Source organism: Canis lupus, chromosome 16 (assembly GCF_011100685.1).
Source record: "Canis lupus familiaris isolate Mischka breed German Shepherd chromosome 16, alternate assembly UU_Cfam_GSD_1.0, whole genome shotgun sequence".
Lineage (NCBI taxonomy): Eukaryota > Metazoa > Chordata > Mammalia > Carnivora > Canidae > Canis > Canis lupus.
The window spans coordinates 9542675-9565827 of NC_049237.1; the positions used below are offsets into that span (position 1 = coordinate 9542675).

Genomic DNA, 23153 nt, shown 5'->3' on the forward strand with positions numbered 1-23153 from the left:
AATTAGACTGTGTTTTGGGAGGAGGGGGTAATTATGCTAGGAAGTGAAGTTGGGAGAAGTGGTGAACTTTCATCTGAGGGGTACCAGTAGTCCAGAGGAGAGAGAAGACTTTATTGCTTATAGAATACTTTTCTTCCTTTCTGCAAAATGATTGCACAGTAACTACAAAATGGTCAGTTACAAAAAGCTTATTTTTTTATTTTTTTTTTATTTTTGATAGAGAGAGAGAGAGAGAGAGAGAGAGAGAGAGAGAGGGAGACAGAGACACAGGCAGAGGGAGAAGCAGAGCAGGCTCCATGCACCGGGAGCCCGATGTGGGATTTGATCCCGGGTCTCCAGGATCGCGCCCTGGGCCAAAGGCAGGCGCCAAACCGCTGTGCCACCCAGGGATCCCTACAAGAAGCTTATTAAAAGAACTACTGAAAGCTCCTTTGTTTCTTGGATTCCATGACATTTATGATACTTATTTTTTTTTAAGATTTTATTTATTTATTCATGAGACACACAGAGAGAGAGGCAGAGACACAGGCAAAGGGAGAAGCAGGTCCCATGACACCGGCAGAGGAAGAAGCAGGCTCCATGCAGGGATCCCGATGTGGGACTCCATCCCGGGTCTCCAGGATCACGCCCTCGGCTGAAGGCAGCGCTAAACCACTGAGCCACCTGGGCTGCCCACATTTATGATACTTAAAAGCATAATGTGTCTTTTCAAGTTTTTCTACACATAATTAGAAACCATTTTAGAAGTACCTCTAAGAATATCAGGTATGTATAGCATGGATTAACTGTCATATAGGATATGCATTTAAGGAATTTGGTGTCCTTCGTTTAGGGATCCATCTTAAATAGCTTTTGGGGTAAAATTTACCCACTGAAAATGTATACTGCAACGGTTTTAGTAAACATATGGAGTTTTACATAGGTATCCCTACTGTTATATTGTATTTTTAAGTGGAGAGGAATGCTGTCGTTTGGGCTCAGTGGTATCTTTGAGCATAGAAAGGATCACTTCATTCATAAGAATCTTTGTTTAGTTTTGGCCATGGTTTCTTTTTAGTAATTACTTATGAGAGAGAGAGAGAGTGAGAGATAGATAGGAGGGGGGTTGGGGTGATTACTTGTACCCTGAAAGGGTTTTTTTTTTTTATGGAGCTCTGTCATAAAAGTAAGAGCCCTCTGTTGATCCCTGGGGACTCTTGGGAGAGCCCTTCACTGTGTGTATCCTCTCAGGGATGAGGCTGGGCTTCCCAGCCAGGACCTGCCTGATCCTGGCCTCTTCAGTGGGGCTCTTTTGCCTTTCTTGGCCCAAACTAGATATTTGAAGAAACTGAGATATTTGTTGCTGATGATCCTTTTTCCCCAAAGACTTTTGTGCTCATATCCTGACATTATAGTTTAGGTCTTACTCAGATTAAATAGAGAAGGTGGAGGTTTTCATGGTGGGCTATGCAGACGATTCAGAATAATACTTGGATGGTTCTTTCTTTAGATGGGGCTACTTAGGACAACGTGGGCTTCCTTCTTTCCTCTTTTGAGTTTTTCTGTCTCTGAATTTCCACTCTGTCTTTACATTTCCCAAGTTTAGCTTTTGAGATTTTTCTTCCCTAATTTTTCCCTACCTTCCTCTCTTCCCTTCCGTCTTTTCCTCTCCCTCCCTCTATTCCTATGTCCCTCTGTCCTCCCTCCCTCCCTTCCTCCTTTTTTCTTCTTTTCCTTCTCACTCATTTTTGTCTTTCCCTTTACTTTCATTTTTTTAAAGGATTTTATTTATTTATTCATGAGAGACAGAGAGAGAGAGAGAGAGAGAGAGAGAGACAGGCAGAGACACAGGCAGAAGGAGAAGCAGGCTCCAGGCAGAGAGCCTGACGTGGGACTCCAGGGTCTCCAGGATCATGCCCTGGGCTGAAGGAGGCACTAAACTGCTGAGCCACCCCGGCTGCCCTTTGTCTTTCCCTTTAAAACTCATGTTGTAGTCTAGTCCTCCTGGAGCCCATGTAGGCCAGGCCAAGTTGGCCATTGGTGTGACTCAGCTGGGCAGTCTGGGTTTGTTCTAATGGTGAAATGAAGAAGCCCTTCCCCACATTTAGTGACTATCAAGGTCACTAATCAGTAGAGAAAACAATTGACTGTAACTTAAACGTTTGTTTTCTAAAAGATTGAAAGATACAGAGTAATTCTGTCTCCAGTTTTAAAAATTAAGAAGAGGAAGAGGAAAACTGGATAGTAATTTCAAATGTATTTAGATTCTGCACAATGAGAAGTTAATGGAAGAGGAAAGAAAAAATAATAGGGAAAAGAAAGGGGAGCAGGACATGTTTACTAAACACTGGGGAAGAGGTTCTCTTATTATAGATTTTAAAATAGAATTTCTTAGATGTGGAAGGAGAGTTAAATATAGCTGGACTTTGTTATAAGAAAGATTTTATTTCCTACATAAAATTTTAATACATGAGGATTGTGAAAATCTTTTCTGCCCCATTATTAGTGGTGCATACCCTTCACTTACTACATTGAAAAGTTCGGGTAGGAGACCACATTCTAGAGGGGAAGATGTCTTCTAGTTTTGTTGAGCAACATCTTGAGGCGTTTTGAAATATTACTGCTGAGAGTTTTAAAACTTTGTGTTTTACTGTTAGAGGCATAGCCAAGAGAAAACCTAGTAATGTCAACAACAGCAGGTTGTTGTTGTTCCTCTGTTGTTGCTGTTGTTCCTCTGCCTTTTCATAGTCTGGGCCTTATTTTGAAAAGTGATTTGGGGAGCTGCTGTCACAGTGTGGCATAACACAGGCTCTCTGCTTTGGGGACCAGAAATGGGATGCCCATGTTCTTCATAATGAAACTAAATTGCATTTGATGGTTGGCTTTGGTTTGTAGTTCTGGCCAGAAGAGCTGTGCAGGAGTACATAATTACATCCATCAAAGAGGTGTTGAGGATTCACTTCAACCGTGCGGTAGAGCTCAAGGTGGGTCCCTGTGGCGTGGGAGCTTGGGTTGAAGGCATATCATGGTTCTAGAATGCTCTCTTTCCTCTCCTCCCTCCTCCTCTCAATGAACATGTGCTCATTCTTGGCTGGCCACTTAAACATCACTTTGTCAGGGAAGCCCTGATCCCACATGAGGCCGGGTTTAGTCCACTGGAGGAATGTGTTGACAGATTTGGAACAAAAAGACTCTGAGACCGGAGTTGGGGATTATGGCGTGATTTTAAAGTGAGCACGTATGCATATTTCTGTATACTCAGTGAGCTAGAGAGAAATTTCCATACGTTTTACCGTGGACCCTGTCTGTGCTAATATCTCCTCTCCCCTGATGAGGACAGAAAGCCATGCTCTAGACCTGCACCATCCAGAACAGAGCCACGAGCCCCTTATAGCTACTGAGCATGTGAAACAGGGTTTGTCTGAATTGAGATGTGCTGTAAGTGCAAAATTTACACAGGATTTCAAAGACAGTGAAAAAAAGAATGTAAACTATCTCGCTAATAATTTTTTACATTGACCAAACGTTGAAATATTTCAGAAGTATTGGGTTAAGTGAAATTAATTTCACCTGTTTCTTTTCATGCTTTTTAATTTGGCTACTAGAAATTTTAAAATTGTCTGTGCGGCTCATGAATTTCCTTTGGGCAGCTCTGCTCAGTGGACTAAATGCTCCTTTTTATGTGGATTAAATACAACAACTTTGAATTCTACGTAACTCCCCATTCGGTTCATATTATTGGCTGTTCTTCTTTCTCGCTGCCTTTGCTCCTACAGTTTTATTCTGTTTTTGAGAAGGTTGGTGGATCTGTAAGAGGCATAGCTAAAATAAGATTTTCATTATCTGTGCAGCCCTCCCCCTTCATTTAAAGCTACCTGTTTATTTTTCACCTTACTTGCTGTGTTGCTTTTCTACTTTGTACAACTTCCTTTCATTTTGAGTTCTAGTCCTCTGAAGTAAGGTAATTACCGTCTTTTGTATTTTTAAATTTTCATAGGTTTATGAACTGTTCGCTGACTTCACGTTCCTGGTAACATCTGGGCCTTTCGTTTACACGGCAATATCAGTCATAAATGTACTTATAAATAGTAAGCTTGTACGTGACCAAACTCCATTAATCCTGGCTGTGAAACCTTCCTTCCTTGTGCCAGAGTCCAGGTTCCAAGTTCATACGGGTGAGAAAACTGAGCATAGTTGTTTTGATTGATTTGTAAATAAAATTTCATTTTATTCTTTATGTTGTTAAAAGAATTGCGGGAGGGTTTTTAAAAATTTATTTAAAATTTAAAAAAAGACCCAAACTTGTATAATTACAGAAAATTTCCAGCATATACAAAAGTGCACAGAGTAGTTGAATGAGCCCCCACATACTCATCGTATGGCTTCAACGATTTTCACCTCCTAGTCTAACTTGTGGCACCTGCATGCCCTCCTCCCACATTATGTGGATATGGCATCATGTCATCCCACCCATAAATATTTCAGCCCAAGCCTCTAAGAGATGAAAGACCATTAGGTACATGCACACACACACATCCTTACTTGAGAAATTATTGACATTATCCCCAATTTTGTACATCTATCCCTTGTGTTTTTTTGAGGAGTTGAGTGTTTTAAAGGAATACCAGATACCGCGTCATTTCGCCTGTAGCTGAGACTTTGCATTTCGCATCTTTTGATGCTCACATTGTATCTTTTCCATTTTAAAGTGATACAAGTCACTTCCATGTTATGTATATTCATTTGGTGTAGAGTTGGCTTTCAACATTTCCCTGCTATGAGACCCCTAAATTATACCTCTCACTACTTAATCCCATGCTGTGGATGCGTTAGTTGAGTTAGTATTTTTCGCGTCCTCATTCCTCAATCCTAAAACAGTGCCTGGCTCATGGGCCTGTGATTGCTGCCTTCTCCTCAGTTCTTCAGTTCGTGCCTCAGAGTGTGGATACTGGCTTCTGCAACTTTACCCAGCGCATCGAGAAAGGCCTGATGATAGCTCTTTCTGAAGTGAGAAAACACCACCAGGGGACGCATAACCTCACTGTGCAGGTGAGAATAGCCCTGAATGCAGAACAGGGTGCTTTGTCCTTTGAAGATGAACTAATTTCACATGTTTTGTTGAGGCCACAAGTCACTGTTACTAATTCCCTCTTATAGAAGAAGTTTAGTTCACATGAGTCAAGGTCTATCTCTTTCCAGGGCACTGAGATCACATAGTGTGAATGGGGTAGTCATATTTGAAGATGGTGGAGTAGTCGGATGACCAGGGAGCTCAGGTGTGGTGAGCTGGACAGAGATGAGCATATGCCCGAAATCCAAGAATTTTTTTTTTAAAGATTTTATTTTAGGTAGACAGGGAGAGCACACAAGTAGGGGGGGGGGGCAGACAGCGATATAAAGAATCTTAAGCAGATTCCCTGCTGAGCATGCAGCTCAGTGCAGGTCTTGATCCCATGACCCTGAGATCACCATCTAAGCTGAAACCACCAGTTGGATGCTTAACTGACTGAGCCACCTGCATGCCCCTCAAGAATGTTCTATGAAGGAATGGTATCAGCCTAAATATCCAGTGGGGGGGGGATGCCTGAATATACTGGTATTTCATGTTATGGAATAGCATGAAATGCAGTGCTTCACTCAAAAACAGAGAATATAGCCACTCACTGAGCAGACTTTGTGTGTATTGTATGGAAACTACTGACGTTTTTATATTTCTTTGATATTTTATCCTCCATATTCTTTGTTCTCTCTTTCTAGAATTGATAATAAATAGATTTTTGTGCACCTGGAGCCACCTTTCATATTTTTTTTCTAATAATACCATCTCTTTTTAAATTTCCTATTTTTGGGGCACCTGGGTGGCTCAGTGGTTGAGCGCCTGCTTTGGACTTAAGGCGTGATCCCGGGATTCTGGGATCAAATCTCACATCAGGCTCCTGGGAGGGGGAGCCTGCTTCTCCCTCTGCCTATGTCTCTGCCTCTCTCTGTGTGTCTCTCATGAATAAATAAATAAAATCTTTTTTAAAAAATTCCCTATTTTTACAGATTTTCTAAACTTTGTCATTAATTTCATCTTCAGCTGCATCCATCATGTTTTTCAGCCCCTCTGCTGAATTTGCTTTCAGCTGTCATTTTTCCCTTGTTCTTGACTTTTTTTTTTTCATGGTGGCTTCTCCTGCAAAAATGCAGGATTATCTCGAATGATAATGTGATACCACCCGGAAAGTCTCTGAGGACGTTAATGAGAATTTCTTAAAAGTTGCCTTCTGGTGCCCATGCTGTCTTGGTTTTCTCTGCACCCATTGTTCTTTGTTGATCTTGGTCCTTGGCGTTCATGCTCTCAGTTTTCTGTAAATATTTGGAGACCGTTGGTTAGGTGCCCTTAGGAGTGAAGAAGCAGGTTGTTAATTTTGGCAACTTGCCCCTTCAGCTGTGGCATCTGTGTCTAAACCCGCCCTGTCTCTCCGATGGGAGGATTCACTGGAGCACTGGGACCCTCACCCCCACCACCCTCACCCCCACCTCCCTCACCAGTGCAGGATATGGATTCCTGGAAATGGAGTGCTTTAGTGTTCTTTTCACAACAAAGCTTTTTCTTTTCTTTTCTTTTCTTTTCTTTTCTTTTCTTTTCTTTTCTTTTCTTTTCTTTTCTTTTCTTCTCTTTCTTTTCTTCTTTCTTTCTCTTTCTTTCTTTCTTTCTTTCTTTCTTTCTTTCTTTCTTTCTTTCTTTCTTTTTAAGGTTTTATTTATTTATTCATTTTTAAAAAGGTTTTATTTATTCATGAGAGACACAGAGAGAGAGAGAGAGGCAGAGACACAGGCAGAGGGAGAAGCAGGCTCCCTATGGGGAGCCCGATGCAGGACTTGATCCCAGGATGCCGGGTCCATGCCCTGAGCCGAAGGCAGATACTCAACCACTGAGCCACCCAGGTATCCCCAAAGCTGCCTTTTCTTTCGTTTTCTTTCCTTCCCTGTCTTTTGTGTGCTCTGACCGATAAGAGTCTCTACCCACCTTCTTGTTGGGGCCAAACCCACACAATCGTTGTGCCTGTGCTGATGGGGAGCTCCTTTTCCCTAGGGCTGGTCAAGGTAAAGATGTGGCTGCTACCATCACCTCTGTATTGGCCTGCCTGTGGCAGTTAGAAAGGAAAGAGGAGGAAAAAAGAAAGAAAGGAAAGAAGAGGTGAAAGTCAGCTAAGCTCTTTGGGACACGAGCTTTGATTAATTGCACTGATAGCTGTTCACAGGCTCCCCTGCTGTCCGTTCCTGCAAAGAACGGGGCCGTCCCAGGGCCCCTGCATTCCAGGCCTGTGTATGATGTGGGTCCCAATTCCCTTGATGCTGGCCTATATCATTGTGATCCCATGCTCTCTCCATTTTCCAGCAACTTAACAGAATCCCTGATTTTCTTCCATTGTCAGAGCTGTTGGGGATTTATTCCCATTTGTTCAGTGTATGGTTATTTCAGTGGGATTTGGGGTGGGTGGGGTAGGGAGGACGATACAATACACACGTTCAGTTCTTCCCTTCACGTAAAAAACATTTTCAGTAAACTGAGAATTTTAAAGTGTTGCAAACGGGAATCAGGTTGTGGAGCCAGTTCGTTCCTTTGAAACCATTACCTCCTTTAAAATAAAAAATCAGGGGATCCCTGGGTGGCACAGCAGCTTGGCCTGCCTTTGGCCCAGGGTGCGATCCTGGAGACCCAGGATCGAGTCCCATGTCGGGCTCCCTGCGTGGAGCCTGCTTCTCCCTCTGCCTGTGTCTCTGTCTTTCTCTCTCTCTCTGTGTGTGACTATCATGAATAATAAAAAAAAAAAATCAATGAGAGAAGTGGTGAGAGAGAAATTATAGGCCTTTTGCATAGTGTTTTGCTTTCTTGTGGATAAACTTCCTCCCTTCTTTCAGATCTTGAATATCACCATGGGTGCTTCACGGCCCGCTCCTCGGCGGGGCCCAGTCAATATCATCTTTGCCGTCAGAGGTGCGCAGGGGTTTTTGAATGGTACAGAAGTGAGCCAGCTGCTCAGGAACTTGAGCGTGGTGGAGTTCAGTTTCTACCTGGGATACCCTGTGCTCCAGATCGCCGAACGTGAGTACTGCTCTCTCGCGAAGTGCTGGGAAAGTGGCCACAAGGGTTTTCATCGCTAGACCTTTTTTTCCACATGAAATATTTGGCTGAAGTCCAGGCTGTAAATCAGATAAAATTGGAGTTTCTCACAGTCAGTTCAGGGTGGGCCTCCAGGCCCCCTCCTCACCCACTAGCCTTGCTTTCTTACTGTCTTTTGAAAATAAAGGGCATTGTCAAAGACTACACCAGTCTGGGAAAGGTAAAACCAAAGGCACAGAGGACAGACCTGTGGTTTCCAGGGGTGACGGCTGGAAGGAAAGCTAGACTGCAGAGGAGTAGCAGAAGGCAATTTTTAGGGGCTGATGAGCCTGCTTTATATCTTTAATGTGGTGACGGTTATGCAACTTCGTGCATTTGTCAAAAGCCGTAAGACTGTACACCAGAAAGAGTAAATTTTACTACATGTACACATAAAACTAAAAAAAAAAAAAAAAGAACAATAAATGAAAACAAACAAAACCACTCTTCCTGGCTGAAGCAATTAGAATCACGGTGCAAAAGGAGTGGGGTGGGGGTGGGGAAAACATTCACTTCAAAAAGTAGATTCCGGGGTTGAAGTCAGGCCAAAAACCATCAAATTCTTTTTCAAAAGTGGAGCAGCCAAATGGTCTAATGACTTTTATGCATTTTAGTGTGCTGTTAATTAAATTAAAAAGAATAACTTATCAGATGCAAACGTGGCAGGGATAAATATTGTTCTTTACAAACAGCACCTTTTTGTTCTGTGCAGGTATGGATAAAATAATAAGTGTGCTGGACAGCGGGGTACACTGGGACTGTCCCATGCAAGCTGGGACATAGGGTCATTTTACCCTGAGTCATTGCTGGGAATCCTAGGGCCCTGGGGAACACAGTGTGAAAACTCATTGCTCTGGAACAATGAGATTTCAAGGGGAGCTTGCGAACAGGCAGGCGGGCTTTCTATGAAGCAGTGTCTGTCCCATGGTGTCACTCAAGCAAGACTTTTACTTTTTTTTCCTCCATCTTTCTACTGGAGACACTTGTGCTCAGAAACTGCATATTGTCCATGACTTCACACCAGTGTGGCGTTTTGTTCTTACATACGTTTTATATCCATAAAAGATATAGGAATGGCATTGTAGTGTGACATACTGGATACTCCCTAGACTTTACCTTCCTGATGGGTGCAAACGTGCTTTTACAGATTTCCCTCCTTTCCTTTTCCTTTTTATAGCCTTCCAGTACCCACAGCTAAACTTATCTCAGTTGTTGAAGTCCTCCTGGGTGAGAACAGGTATGTTTAACTTACATAATGTTTTGGGAACTGTAAGAATAAAGACATCTGTGCAGGCATATTGAGCATGATACCGCCTTTCTTGTTTCTGAGTCCTAAATTCAGGGCATAATGTCCCTTAAATTCTTGGCAAAGAATGAATGAGAAGGGAATTCGGATCCAGCTGTGGGAATGTGTCCCACTGAGTTATGGCACAAAAAGGATTGGCTTTCTTTAAAATTCATACATCAAGTCCAGGGGAAAGTCTAACAAGAATTAACAGTCTTCTGATCCAGAACAGGATGGAGTTCCAAAGCAAGAATCTCTCTCTCTTTATTTTTTCCCCCTAAAAGCCATATTTGTTTGGTTTTATGAGGATGAATAAGGTAGCTCAGGGATCAAATAAGGAGGTTTTTACAAAAGTCTTGTGGACCTGGGTCAGATATTTATAGCTATGGCATTGCAGATAAAGGCTTTCTAACTGGGTAATAAAAGTGTAAGAGTTAGTTACACACTCACTGTGCCCAGTGTGTGAGCAGCACAGTAAGTAGCTGTCTGTGGGCTGGAAGCATGTGCCATGGTCATGATCATCATTTATGGCTTCGCATACCCTGCAGGTTCTCCTTCACATACAACATCCTGTGTAAAGGCTCTGCCTTTTTGCATGGTATGGTGGCCCCATTTTCCAGATGATTTTCATAGCACTTCAGAGACTTGTCCGTAGTCCTGTCTCAGAACGGTCTCTGGCTAATACTCAAGGGTTTTTTTTTTCCGATGATATGCTGACAAGCCCATTATCTGTTTGATAATCTTGTTTACAGCAGATGTTTTAAGACAGGCACCCTTATCTTGGGTCAGTTTATGAGTCTGAGTCTTGAGTCAAGATAAGATATGAACTCAGACCATTTCCAAAAGTTTGGACAGAAGTGTGGATTAAATGTTGGCTCCTGTGTGGGAGTTCTTAGCTACAAAGCTTCTATGCTGCTGAGTTCCTGGGACTTCTTGCCACCAGTCTGTGTAATAGAGCTTAGAACTGTAAATAAGACCCCTAAATGGCACTTCCTGGCTCCCCATGACCCCGTTCATGTTTGCTTTTTCTCCTCTTAATGCCTCCTCCTGAAGGACTGGCAGTTTATAGGAGTCCTGTGTTAATTTCTCCTCTACATGCACTCATTTTTCCTCCACTGCTAACTTGTTTTGGGGCCTGCATGTTTCGTTTTGTAAATGTAGTTCTCCTGGGCGTCGTTGAGAAGCAGCTCCAGAATGAAGTGTTTCAGGCTGAGATGGAGCGCAAGCTGGCCCAGCTGCTCAGTGAGGTGTCCACCCGAAGGCGGATGTGGAGAAGGGCCACTATTGCTGCTGGGAACAGTGTGGTGCAGGTACCCTAAGAAGGCCAAGGGAGGAGGGAAGGAGGGGCAGCGAGTTGTCTGAAAACACGCTGTATTTTCTTTTTCTTTGAAAGATTTTTAAATTTCTTTATTCATGAGAGACAGAGGGGCACAGTGTGGGGCAGAGATATAGGCAGAGGGAGAAGCAGGCTCCTTGCAGGGAGCCTGATATGGGACTCGATCCCTGGACTCTGGGATCAACCACTGAGCCACCCAGGCGTCCCAAAACATGCTGTATTTTCATGCAAATGGGAAATGCCATGAGAAGATTCTAATTTAGACTGATGGCTGTATCAGGTAGCAAGTGAATGTGGTATCATTTGAGTTCGACTAGTGTCTAGACAAATAGACCCATTGGGGAGCACAGCAAAAGAATTGTGTCACTGGGTTGCCATGCCATCAAGATGACCTTATTTTTTGGAGTAGTTTTTTAATTACCAAAACTATAGCCAGTTTCATGCAGTGGTAGGTATTATTAGTAGCATCATAGCCATAAATCGTCCAGCTGGAAGAGACCTTAAGAGACAGGAGAGAGGAGAATTCTGTGCCCTCTATCCTAGTACTTCATCCTCCCTGCCTCCTGCCAACCCTGGTTGTTTCTTTCTTTTTTTTTTTTTTTTTTTTTTAAGATTTTTAAAAAATTTACTCATGAGAGACACAGAGAGAGGCAGAGAAACAGGCAGAGGGAGAAGCAGGCTCCATGCAGGGAGACCAATATGGGACTCGATCCTGGGTTTCCAGGATCAGGCCTTGGGCTGAAGGCGGCGCCAAACCACTGAGTCACTCCGGCTGCCCTGGTTGTTTCATATTACCCAGTTGTCTCCACTTTTTGTTGTTTTAATTGAGGATAAAATTGATATATAACATCATGTTAGTTTCAGGTGTACAAGATAATGATTTGATATTTGCATCCACTCCAAAGTGACTACCACAGTAAGTCTAGTTACCAACCTTCACAGAGTCTGTTTTGTAAACTAGCAAGATTAGGAACAAAAGATTCATTTGAATGGAAAAGTCACTTACTAAAACTGCACATGCTCACAGAGAGTTGGAGGTTTGGGCTGTTATTTATTCCCATCTCAATGTGAATTATGTTATTTTGGACTTTTTTCTTGATTGACCGCTAACTTACAGAGCTTGGAAAATGGGATATTTAGAGCTATGGCGTTGCTGATGCAAGCTAGCAGGATGAAACCCGAAGTGCAGGGGCAGAGAGGTGGGTGGTTGAGAGGTATCAGAGAGAAAGATGCAGAACTGACCTAGTGGATAGTGGTGGGGGTTTGCCTTGAGCTGGGATCATTGTCCTGTGATCCCCTTACCAAGTTTTCTCTGTAAGAATGGCTCTTGATTCCCTCTTCCAGACTAGTTCCTTTGCCAGTTGTAGTATAAAGAAAATTTATAAACTAATAAAAAATTGCAAGTAACATTAAATAAGCATAAAACAAAGAAGAAATTAAAATGACTTGTGAAAGTCTTGCCTTATTTAGCAAGCTTGGCTTCAGAGATTTCAAGGTCAGGGTGGAGGTTAATTTATGCACATAAAACAGTTATAGAGCACCATAAAACTACATAAGGAAGTGTTCCATTAGTTGTACAAGCTCCCTCAGGTGGGGATGTAAGGTTTGTGGAAATTAACCAAGGCATTCCAGCCGGTGGTGCCATCTGATGGGTTGCATATGGACTGTGCCCTACATCTCTTCCCCCTTAGAGTGTGACCCAGTGTGGAGGTGTAGACAAGAATTCATGTACAATGGTGTAGGATTCTTCATCAAAATATAATCTGTACAAGTGAAAGTATTAAAACAACCTAAATGTCCAGCAGTTGAAGAATGAATCAATATAGTGAATCTTTAGATGTTGGAATGTTATGTAGCCATTGTCATTTAAAAAAAATTATTGAGGGGCACCTGAGTGGCCCAGTCAATTAAATGTTTGACTCTTGATTTCAGCTCAAGTCATGATCCCAGGGGTGTGAGGTCAGGCTCCAAGCTGGGTATGGAGCCTGCTTATGATTCTCTTTCCCTCTCCTCGCTGCCCCATCCCTTTCTCTTAAAAATAAAAATTGAGTGACATATTGAGTGATATAATGAATAGAGATTACCAAGAAATGCATGCACTGCCATTCAAATATTAATATGAAACCTATGAAATAATAATGGAAATATGCCAAAATGTTTATAATAATTTACTTGATTGAACTTTAGGTGATTTTCATTTTATTTTTTATACATTCTGTGTGTTTTTCAAAATTTCTCCAATGAGCATATAATTTATACAATGAACATGTGATTTTAATCAGAAAGTAATTTTTAAAATGAAATTGAAAATGTTGCCCAAAATGATGACTTTATCCTACAATGGTTGTATGGATTCCAGATATGAATCTGATAAGAAGTCATCTAAAAAGGATGCTAGAATTAGATTTTATTGACTGTTCCTTTCTGATTGGACAAGTTTGTAGAATCTTTAATTACATACCCAAATATATGGGGACCTGGTTTCTGCAAGATGAAACTATTTCTAAAATATATCAGAACTTTTCAGTGTAATAAACATTCACATAGTCCTTTGATAGTAGTATTCCATTCTAAGGGCTAATAAAAAATTAATGACTACAGCTCAGTTTGGGGAGGGAGTAGGTGGTTAGGGAATAGAAGTGGTCAGGAAATTAGCCTAGAAATAGCAAACAAAGGGTGGGATAGATGAGCCCTTCTCAGGATGGGAGGTATAAAGAACAGATTCTCTAGGGATGAGAGTTTGGACCTGTGTTGATAAGGATCTTTATAAATAATCTGGAAGAAGGCATTCACAGTGAAATCATGAAATTATTGATTTGCCAAAAGATTCCAGTGGTGAAGGAGGAGTCCAGCAGCCATGTCCAAAACACGGGGCAGTATTACAATTCTGTACACGTGGCTAGAAAAGTAGCAACTGCATTTTGCTAGTGGCAAATGTAGAGACCAGAAATTCAAATTGCTTGTACAAAATAGAGGGTTTGGACTCATTTTTGGTATTTCCCCAGAACATCAGTCTTGCATTTTGCTGGAGTTACAAGGGGCAGTAAAACTGTGGCATATTATTAGAGAAAGAACAGCAAAATAGAAATGTGTATTTATCTAAAACTGTGATACAGCAAGTATACCAGATTCTGAAGTCCTAATGTTAAAGGACTACCTATAACACCAGAGAGAGCTCAACTTGGGACAAAGCAAAGTACTATTTGACCTAGGAGATTGTGAATTTATGCACAACTTTGCAGCTTGATTGAGAGATAATTAACATATGACCCCATATAGGTTTAAAGTACACAATGTGATGATTTGATATATGTATTTTTACATATATCAAATAAATATCACATATTTTTACATATTGCAAAGTGATTACCACCACAAGATTAATTAACACATCCATTACTCACATAGTTGTCTTTTTTGTGGATGTGGTGAGAATTTTTAAGATCTACACTCTCAGCACCTCTCAGGTATATAATATAGTCTTGTTAACTACGGTCACTATGCTGTCTGTATGTTAGATCTCTAGAACTTATTCATCTTACTTCATACCCTTTGACCACCATCATCCATTTCTCCCATCCCCTGCCCCTGGCAGCTACCATCTACTCTCTATTTTTGAGTTTGGCTTTTTTAGATTCCACAGATAAGTGAGATCATACAATATTTGTCTTTCTCTGTCTGACTTGTTTTGCTTTGCATAATGCCCTCCTAGGTCCATCCATGTAGTTCTAATGGCAGGATTTCCTTCTTTCTTATGACCAAATTATATTCCATATGTGTGTGTGCACGTGTGTGTATCACATTCCATCTTCTCTATCCATTCGTCCATAGGTGGACACTTAGGTGGCTTCCATGTCTTAGCCGTTATAAATAATGCTGCAGTGAACAGGGGAGTGCAGATATCTTCTCAAGATATAGTGGATTTCATTTCCTTTGGGTATATACCCAGAAGTGGGATTCCTTGGTCACATGGTAGTTCCATTTAAAATTTTTTAAGGAATGTCCATACTGTTTTCCACGATGCCTGTACCAATTTACATTCCCACCAAGTCATGCACAAGGGTCCCCTTTTCTCCATGTTCTTACCAGCACCCATCTCTTATCTTTATGATGATAGCCATTCTAACAGGTGTGAAGTGATACCTCACTGTTGTTTTGATTTACATTTCTCTGATGATTAGTGGGGTTGACCTTTTCATATATCTGTTGGCCATTTGTATACCTTTTTTGGAAAAATGTCTATTCAGATCTTATGCCCACTTTTAGAGAGTTTGGGTTTGTTTGTTTGTTTTTGTTTTTTTGCTATTGAGTTTTATGAGTTCCTTATATATTTTGGATATTAACTCCTCATCAGATATATATCTTGTGCATATTTTCTCCCATTCCATAGTTTGTTGAATCTTTTTTTTGCTGTGCAGAAGCTTTTAAGTTTAATATAGTCCATGTTTTTATTTTTGCTTTGTTGCTTGTGCTTTGAGTGTTATATCCAGAAAATCATTGCTAAGACAAATGTCAAGGAGCCTTTCCCTTAAGGTTTCTTCTAAGAGTTTCATGGTTTCAAGTCTTACATTTAAATCTTTCCATTGGAGTTATTTTTTGTGAGTGATATAAGATGGGGCCCAGTTTCATTCTTTTGGTTGTGAATATACAGCTTTTCCAACACCATTTATTGGAGAGACTATCTTTTCCCTGTTTTGTATTCTTGGCTCCTAGGTCACCAGGGTCTTCTCTGGTTCCATATGAATATTAGGATTGTTTTCCTATTTCTGAAATGCCACTGGAATTTTAATGGCTACAGAGGGCTATAGATGACATCTATAGATGGCTTTGGATAGTATAGACATTTTTTTAAAAAAAGATTTTAAAAATTTATTAGAGAGAGAGAGAGAGCACAAGAGGTGGAGAGGCAGAGGGAGAAGGAGAAATAGATTCATGGCTGAGCAGGAAGGCCAATGTGGGGCTCCATCCCAGGGCCCTGGGATCATGACGTGAGCCAAGGCCAATGCTTAACTGACTGAGCCACCCAGATACCCCAGGGTAGTATGAACTTTAAGCAATATTAATTCTTCCAGACCATGAACATGGGGTATCTTTCCATTTATTTGTGTCTTCAGTTTCTTTCATCAATGTCTTAAAGTTTTTAGTGTGCAGATCTTCTAATTCCTGGTTAAATTTATCCTAAGTATTTATTATTATTATTATTATTATTATTATTATTATTTAAAAATTTTATTTATTCATGAGAAACACAGAGAGACAGAGGCAGAGACACGGGTTGAGAGAGAAGCAGGCTCCATGCAGGGAGCCAGAAGCGGGATTTGATCCTGGGACTCCAGGATCACGCCCTGGGCCAGGTGCTTAACCGCTGAGCCACCAGGTGTCCCTATTTTATTATTTTTGATGCTATTGTGAATGGGACTGTTTAAATTTTTTTTTTTTTTTTTTTTTTGCAAATACTTCATTATTAGTATATAGATAACGTTGGGAGCACCTGAGTGGCTCAGTTGGTTGGTCTGACTCTTGATTTCAGCTCAAGTCTTTTTTTTTTTTAAGATTTTATTTACTTATTCATGAGAGACATACACACATACACAGAATAGAGAGAGAGAGAGGCAGAGACACAAGTAGAGGGAGAAGCAGGCCCCATGCAGGGAGCCCGATGTGGGACTCAATCCTGGGACTCCAGGATCATGCCCTGGGCTGAAGGCGTCGCTAAACTGCTGAGCCACCCAGGGATCCCTCAGCTCAGGTCTTGATTTCAGGCCCCACGTTGGGCTTTGCACTGGGCATGGAAGCTACTTAAAAAACAAAACAAGCACAAAAAAACCACCAAACACAACAGATTTTAATATATTAATTTTGTATCCTGTAACTTTATTGAATTCATTTATTCTAACAGTATTTTTGTCGAGCCTTTAGGGTTTTCTATACGTAATATGTCATATGCAAATGGTAACAGATTCTACTTCTTTTCTCCTTTTTTTTTTTTTTTTTTCTTTTTCCTTTGGATGCCTTTTATTTCTTTTTCTTGCCTGACTGCACTGGCTAGGACTCTAGTCTGTACTGAACAAGAGTGATGAGAATGGGCACTCTTGTCTTGTTTCTGATCTTACAGGAAAAACTTTCAGCCTTTCACAACTGAGTATGTTAGCTCTGGGTTTGTCATATATGGCCTTTACTATGTTGATATATTTTCCTTCCCCACTCAGTTCGTTGAGAGGTTATATCATGAGTGGAAATTGAATTTTATCAAATACTTTTCCTACATCTGTTGAGATGATCATATGATTTTTGTCTTTCATTTATCAATGTGATATGTCATACTTGCTTATTTGCATATGTTAAGCCATGCTTGTATCTCAAAGATGAATCCCACTTGATCATGTTGCATGATTTTTTTTTTAAGATTGTATTTATTTATTTGAGAGAGAGAAAGCATGAGTGCAAGTGAGGGAGCAGAGGTGGGGAGAGAGAGAGAGAGAGAGAGAGAGAGAATCCACAGCAGACACTGCGCTGAGCACAGAGCCTGACATGGGGCTTGATCTCACAACTCTGAGATTATGACCTGAGCTGAAACCAAGAGTCAGATGCTGAACCAACTGAGCCTCCCAGGTGCCCCATGTTGGATGATCTTTTTAATGTACTGTTGCATTTGGTTTGCTAGTATTTTGTTGAGAATTTTTGCATCTAATTCATCTGAGATATTGGCCTGTAGTTTTCTTTTTTTTGTAGTGTCCTTAGTGGACTTTGGCATCGTGGTAATGATGGTCTCATAAAATGAGTTTGAGAATGTTCCCTTCTCTTGATTGTTTTGGAAAATTTTGAGAAGGATTAGTATTAATTCTTTGAATGTTTGGTAGAATTCATTAGTGAAACCATCTGGTCCTGGGCTTTTTTTGTTGGGAAGTTTTTGATTACTGACTCAGTCTACTTAATCCTTATTGATCTGTTCACATTTTCTATTTCTTCATGATTCAGTCTCAGTGGGTTGTATATTTCCAGGAATTTATCCATTGCTTCTAGGTTATCTAATTTGTTGGTGTGTAATTTTTCAGAATATTCTCCTATGATCCTTTGTATTTCTTTTATATGTTGTAGTGTCTCCTCTTTCACTTAACACTTTCATTTGAGTCTGCTTTCTTTTTTGTTAGTCTAGCTAAAGATTTGTCAAATTTGTTTATCTTTTCAAAAAGCCAACTCTTAGTTTTATTAATTTTTCCTATTCTCTATCTTACTTATTTCCACTCTAGTCTTTATTATTTTCTCCCTTCTGCTAACTTTGGGGTTAGGTTTTTCTTTTTGTCTCCTAGTTCCTTGAGGTGTAAAGTTAGGTTTGTGTTTTTTTTTTTTTTTTTTTTTTTTAAGATTTACTGGCTTTGGGGCAGCCTGGGTGGCTCAGTGGTTTAGTGCTGCCTTCATCCCGGGGCCTGATCCTGGAGACCCAGGATCGAGTCCCACGTCGGGCTCCCTGCATGGAGTCTGCCTGTGTTTCTGCCTCTCTCTCTCTCTCTCTTTTTCTCTCTCTCTCTCTGTGTCTCTCATGAATAAATAAATAAAATCTTAAAGAAAAAAGATTTATTGACTTTTTTCAGAGAGAGCATGTGCATTTACTAGAGGAATGAGGAGTAGAGGGAGAGGGAGAGAGGGAATCTTAAGCAGACTCCCTACTGAGTGTGGAGCCTGATGTGGGGCTCAGTCCCACAACCCTGAGATTATGACCTGAGCCAAAATCAAGATTCAGACACTTAAGGGATTGAATCACCCAGATACCCAAGTTTTTTATTTGAGGTTTTTCTTTTTTCTTGATGCATGCATTTATAGCTATAAAATTTCCTCTTATAACTGTTTTTGCTACATCCCAAAAGTTTTGATAAGTTGTATTTCTGTTTTCATTTGTCTTGATATTTTTTTTAAATTTCCCTTTTGATTTCTTCCCTAATCTATTGATGTTTTCAGGAATGTGCTGTTTAATTTCCTTGTTTTTGTGAAATTTCCAGCTTTTCTCCTATTATTGATTGTAGTTTTATACCATTGTGGTCAGAAAGGATACTTGATATAATTTCTATCTTCTTGAATTTGTTGAAACTGTTTTGTGGCCCAACATATACTGTATCTTAGAGAGTGTTCCACATGTGCTTAAAAAGAATGTGTATTCTGTTGATTGGATGGAATGTTCTGTAAATCTCAGGTTCCTTTAGTCTATAGTGTTGCTCAAATATACGCTTGCCTTACTGATTCTCTGTCTCTGTGATCCATCCATTGTTGAGAGTGAGGTATTAAAGCATTTATGAGATTTATCATCCTGAGAGCAGTGGTTCTCAAGTGGCAGTGGTTTTTGTGCCCTCCCCTCCCCACTCCCCACATGTGTTCATTTGACAATGTCTGGTGACATTTTTGGTTGTCACAACTGGTGAGGGAGGGGGTGGCTGTTGGTACTGGCATCTTGTGAGTGGAAGACAGTGATGTTGCTGCTAAATATCCTACAATATTTGGGATAGCCCTCCCCGCTCCCCTGCCCCATTGAACCAAAATGGTAGAGGTGCCAAGGTTGAGAAACCTTGCCCTAAAAAAAAGAGAAAGTCCTGATTAGATTCAAGATGAGATTGGATAGAAGCAGTGATCATTTCTTAGAATCGGTGATGTACCTAACCCTTATGATTCATGTTGGGAGGACAACAGTGTTCTCCCATGATATGCTGGAGCTAATTGGTAGCAATTCTAGACTGCCTGGACCTGGCAACCCTGTGTTCTCTGTATCCTACTTGCCTATTTGTCTTAGGGAAGACTGAGCAGATGAAGCACGTCTGTTATCCCGTATAGAGTAACTTTCATTTTAATTGTCCCTCTTCCCACCAAGAGAGCATTGTGGGGATTCTGGGATCCAGAATATATCCAGAATGGTGTTCTGGATGGTGTAACAAGCTCATTATGAGGGTTGGAATGAATCCTGAATAACACAGTTAAGATTGAGTACCTTGAGACAGGGCATCTGGAAATAGGAGCTTTGGAAATGCTAATGGTTTCTGTTATCTTTCAGATGGTAAACGTGTCAAGGCTGGAGGGAGATGACAATCCTGTGCAGCTCATCTACTTTGTGGAGGATCAAGATGGAGAAAGACTCAGTGCAGTCAAGTCTTCAGATCTGATTAACAAGATAGATATCCAGAGAGCAGCCATTATCTTGGGTTATCGAATTCAAGGCGCTGTTGCCCAACGTAAGTGTGTGAGGCATAGACCCTAAGTAGTGCCTGTGCTATGCTGGGATCAAAAGCCAGTTTTGTTTTGTTTTTTCGGACAATGAAATCTGAATTTAAAGCATGCTTAGGTGCACAGAGTAGATTTATATGTTCGACCCTTAATATTTCTTACATGGCACTTGTATAAAATGTCCGTTGTTAAAATTCACTTGCCAAAGTCTTTCTTCCATTTCAGCTGCTTTGTGCTTGTAGCTGTTTTCCTGCCCAGCATTTTGTGTCGGTTAGAGTGAGTTCTAGTAGCTAAAGTTAACTGTCATATTTTTTCCCCTACTTCTGTACTATTCCTCTTTTTAAAAATCTTGTCTTACGTAAAAGAACTTGTTTTCTCTGTATTTATTCCAAAACCGTGTCTGTCATATTTTGAATGTTGGTGGGGACAGTTAGTCACACAGGAAGCTGGGAGGTGCCCTCTGCATTTACTGGCTTCCTGCTGAGTTTTTTAACACAAAGAAGTCCTTGATCCTCACCCTTTTCAGTGCTGTTTCTCTCCCTCCCCATCCTCACAGTACTTCATAGTTTAGAAAGAGGTATTTGGATATTTCTGTATTATTGTTGGAAGATACTTGGCTCCTGCCCCTGGCAGTGGTTGCTCTCAGTGCCTTATTTTTCAACTCCCAGATTTTGGGTATTGAAAATTAAGAAAAAGGAGAGTCACAGAAGAGTGTATTTCTCTAAATGTTCCTTTGTGAATCAGACTGCTATTTTAATGGGGATGTTTTTGCTTATGAGCCAGAGAGCAATCCTATAGGAGCTTGGTGATACTTGCTCCCAACACTAAAGTGATAAGTAAGTGTTTAGAAGGGAATTGAGCATCAGAGAATATTGAAAAATTCTTTATAGAGAGAACACATAAGATGTAAAGGCACCTTTAAAAAACGACAGCTTCACAGTTATTCTTGGTAATGGAAGATTCTTTGTGAAATCTGTACTTGTCCCTGGAAACTAAGCAGGGTGAGGGCCCATGGGCATACTTTGTCTCATTCACAGATGATGGTGGGGGAGAGCTTAAGCAAATAATCTGTTGATGGTTTGCTAGTATTTGAGATATGATTGCATCTCAGTATGTTGTTTCAAAGCAGTGCGTACTTATGTCTTCACCTGGGACATTTCTGGTTGTAGGAGAGGTGCCTCCCAGTCCAGCTAAGCACTTCCCCTCTGAAAGAAGATGAATTGCAGTAGGGTATAGGCATCTTTCAAGTTACTTCACTCTTCTTCTTTTTTTTTTTTTTTTTCCCCCTCTCGTCTTTGTACCTCTCTTTCCTTAGTTTCCTTCTAAAAACCACCGGATAAGGATCCTGTGGTTGGGAGCCTCCTCGGCCAACATCAGGCTCAGCCCCCGTGCAGCTGTGGATCCTGGTAGCAGAGCCCTGTTTGGTCCATTTATGCCTCTCCCAGGGTGTTACTAGGTTAGAACTAAGAACAGCATACAGTTGTCTCCCCAGCTCCTCACTTTGACTCTGTCACTCCTCACGAACTGTCAGTTGTTTTCATGCAAAATGAACTAATATATAGACTCTGTTCAGGCCAGATTTAAAAATAAGATTAACACCTTGTCCCCTTTTCCATTTCCTGCATGGTCCCTGCTGTGTCATTTGTGCTTCCTTCATAGTGCTTATGCCTTAGAGTGCTTGTTCCCTCCCTTTTCAGTCTCCCAGAGGCCTGAGCCCTCACTTAAACCAGCACTAAGGATCTTTTTGTTCTTACATCTTTGAGCAGAAACATTTAGATCCCATAGTGTGTGTGAACCATTATGGAATATGAAAAGAGCCTAAAACTTAGCCCCCTGCTTCTGAAGACTGAACTGCATTTGAAAAGACAAGACTTAGAGTCATGACCATGTTAATGAGCAAAGTAGTACAGCATATCAAGATGACACATTTATGTAATAAAATACATTTTAAAATAGTAAGGTACCGTTTGCAAGGCAAAGGCACCCAGAACAAAAGAACTTATACGAGGAGGCCACTAGCCTTGTTATGGAGCAGTTTTTATGAAGTGATCATGACAGATGAGAAGGTTGGGCAGAGGGGAGGGGATGTTTTGGGTTGGGGTATCTGGTCATTGGAACCTGAACTTTAAGAGGAGCTGAGTCCTTTGAGAAGATGAGTGCAGAATGAAGAGGATGAGGGCCCAGGGCCAGGAGGTGAGATTAGGGAAAAGAGCTAGCGACAGAAGTGAAGACAGAGTGACTGAGATATATTCATCCAAGGCCATGCAAGATGGGAGTCGGTGGCAGTGTTTGGGGTGGGCAGGAGGGTGGGGAGTAGCAGATTCAGAGTAAGGAAGTTGGATATAATATAATTTTAAAACTGACACCTGGTACCTTAAGTCTTATTTCAGGGGGTTTAGAGAGAGAGGCACAGGTAAGGAAACTAAGACAGTGCTTGCAGACTACTTACTGGGATTTCTGATTTTTAGTATGGAAGCGTTCCTGCATTGAGATTAGGGTGGTGCTGATAGAAGTCAGGAGACCTGGAATCAACCTAGCTCTGCCATCAGATGAGCCATGTTCATTTAGACACGTCACATATGTCACCATGGTCCGTAATGCATTGAGGATGTAGCATTCTATGTTGTGTTTGTTTTACTGCGTCACGTTTCTGGTCACCAGGAGATCACAGCCTCTGACCAGTTGTCTTGACCTGAAATGACAGGGATGTCCCAGGCTTCTCATCGAAGAAGGCACAGAAGGGCTGTCCAGTAAATGAGTGCAGAGGAATTAGTGAACGGCCTGTCTTCTTTGTCTGCAGCCTTGGACAGAGTGAAGAGGCCGTCCCCAGCGTCCCAGAGCAACAACCTCTGGGTCATTGTCGGGGTGGTCATTCCAGTGCTGGTGGTAATGGTGATTGTCATCATCCTCTACTGGAAACTCTGCCGCACGGACAAGTTAGACTTCCAACCTGACACGGTGGCCAACATCCAGCAGCGTCAGAAGGTAAGAGCTTAACCCCCCAGCCGGCACACAGGCAGACTTACGGGCTGGAGTTACGCGGAGTTCAGGCTCTTGATACTGAAAGACGGGAGACAGAGCTCATAGGGACATTTTCTGGCTTTAATGGTGGTATCTCTTTGCCTCATGTTTGCTTACTGGAACCACGATTCTTCTGTAGTATTAATTATATGCCAAGAAGATGAAGTTGTATCAGG

The 23153-nt window shown here is 41.2% G+C and overlaps 1 protein-coding gene across 1 annotated transcript in view; it reads left to right on the plus strand.

Annotated features, from left to right (window-relative positions):
- Positions 1–23153, plus strand: part of KIAA1549 (UPF0606 protein KIAA1549 homolog) — a 144745-nt gene that overhangs the window by 62409 nt on the left and 59183 nt on the right. The window contains 8 exon segments of the mRNA XM_038560565.1: positions 2875–2963; positions 3977–4154; positions 4898–5028; positions 7888–8071; positions 9306–9365; positions 10575–10723; positions 19787–19964; positions 22757–22941. Coding sequence (XP_038416493.1) covers positions 2875–2963; positions 3977–4154; positions 4898–5028; positions 7888–8071; positions 9306–9365; positions 10575–10723; positions 19787–19964; positions 22757–22941 — 1154 coding nt within the window.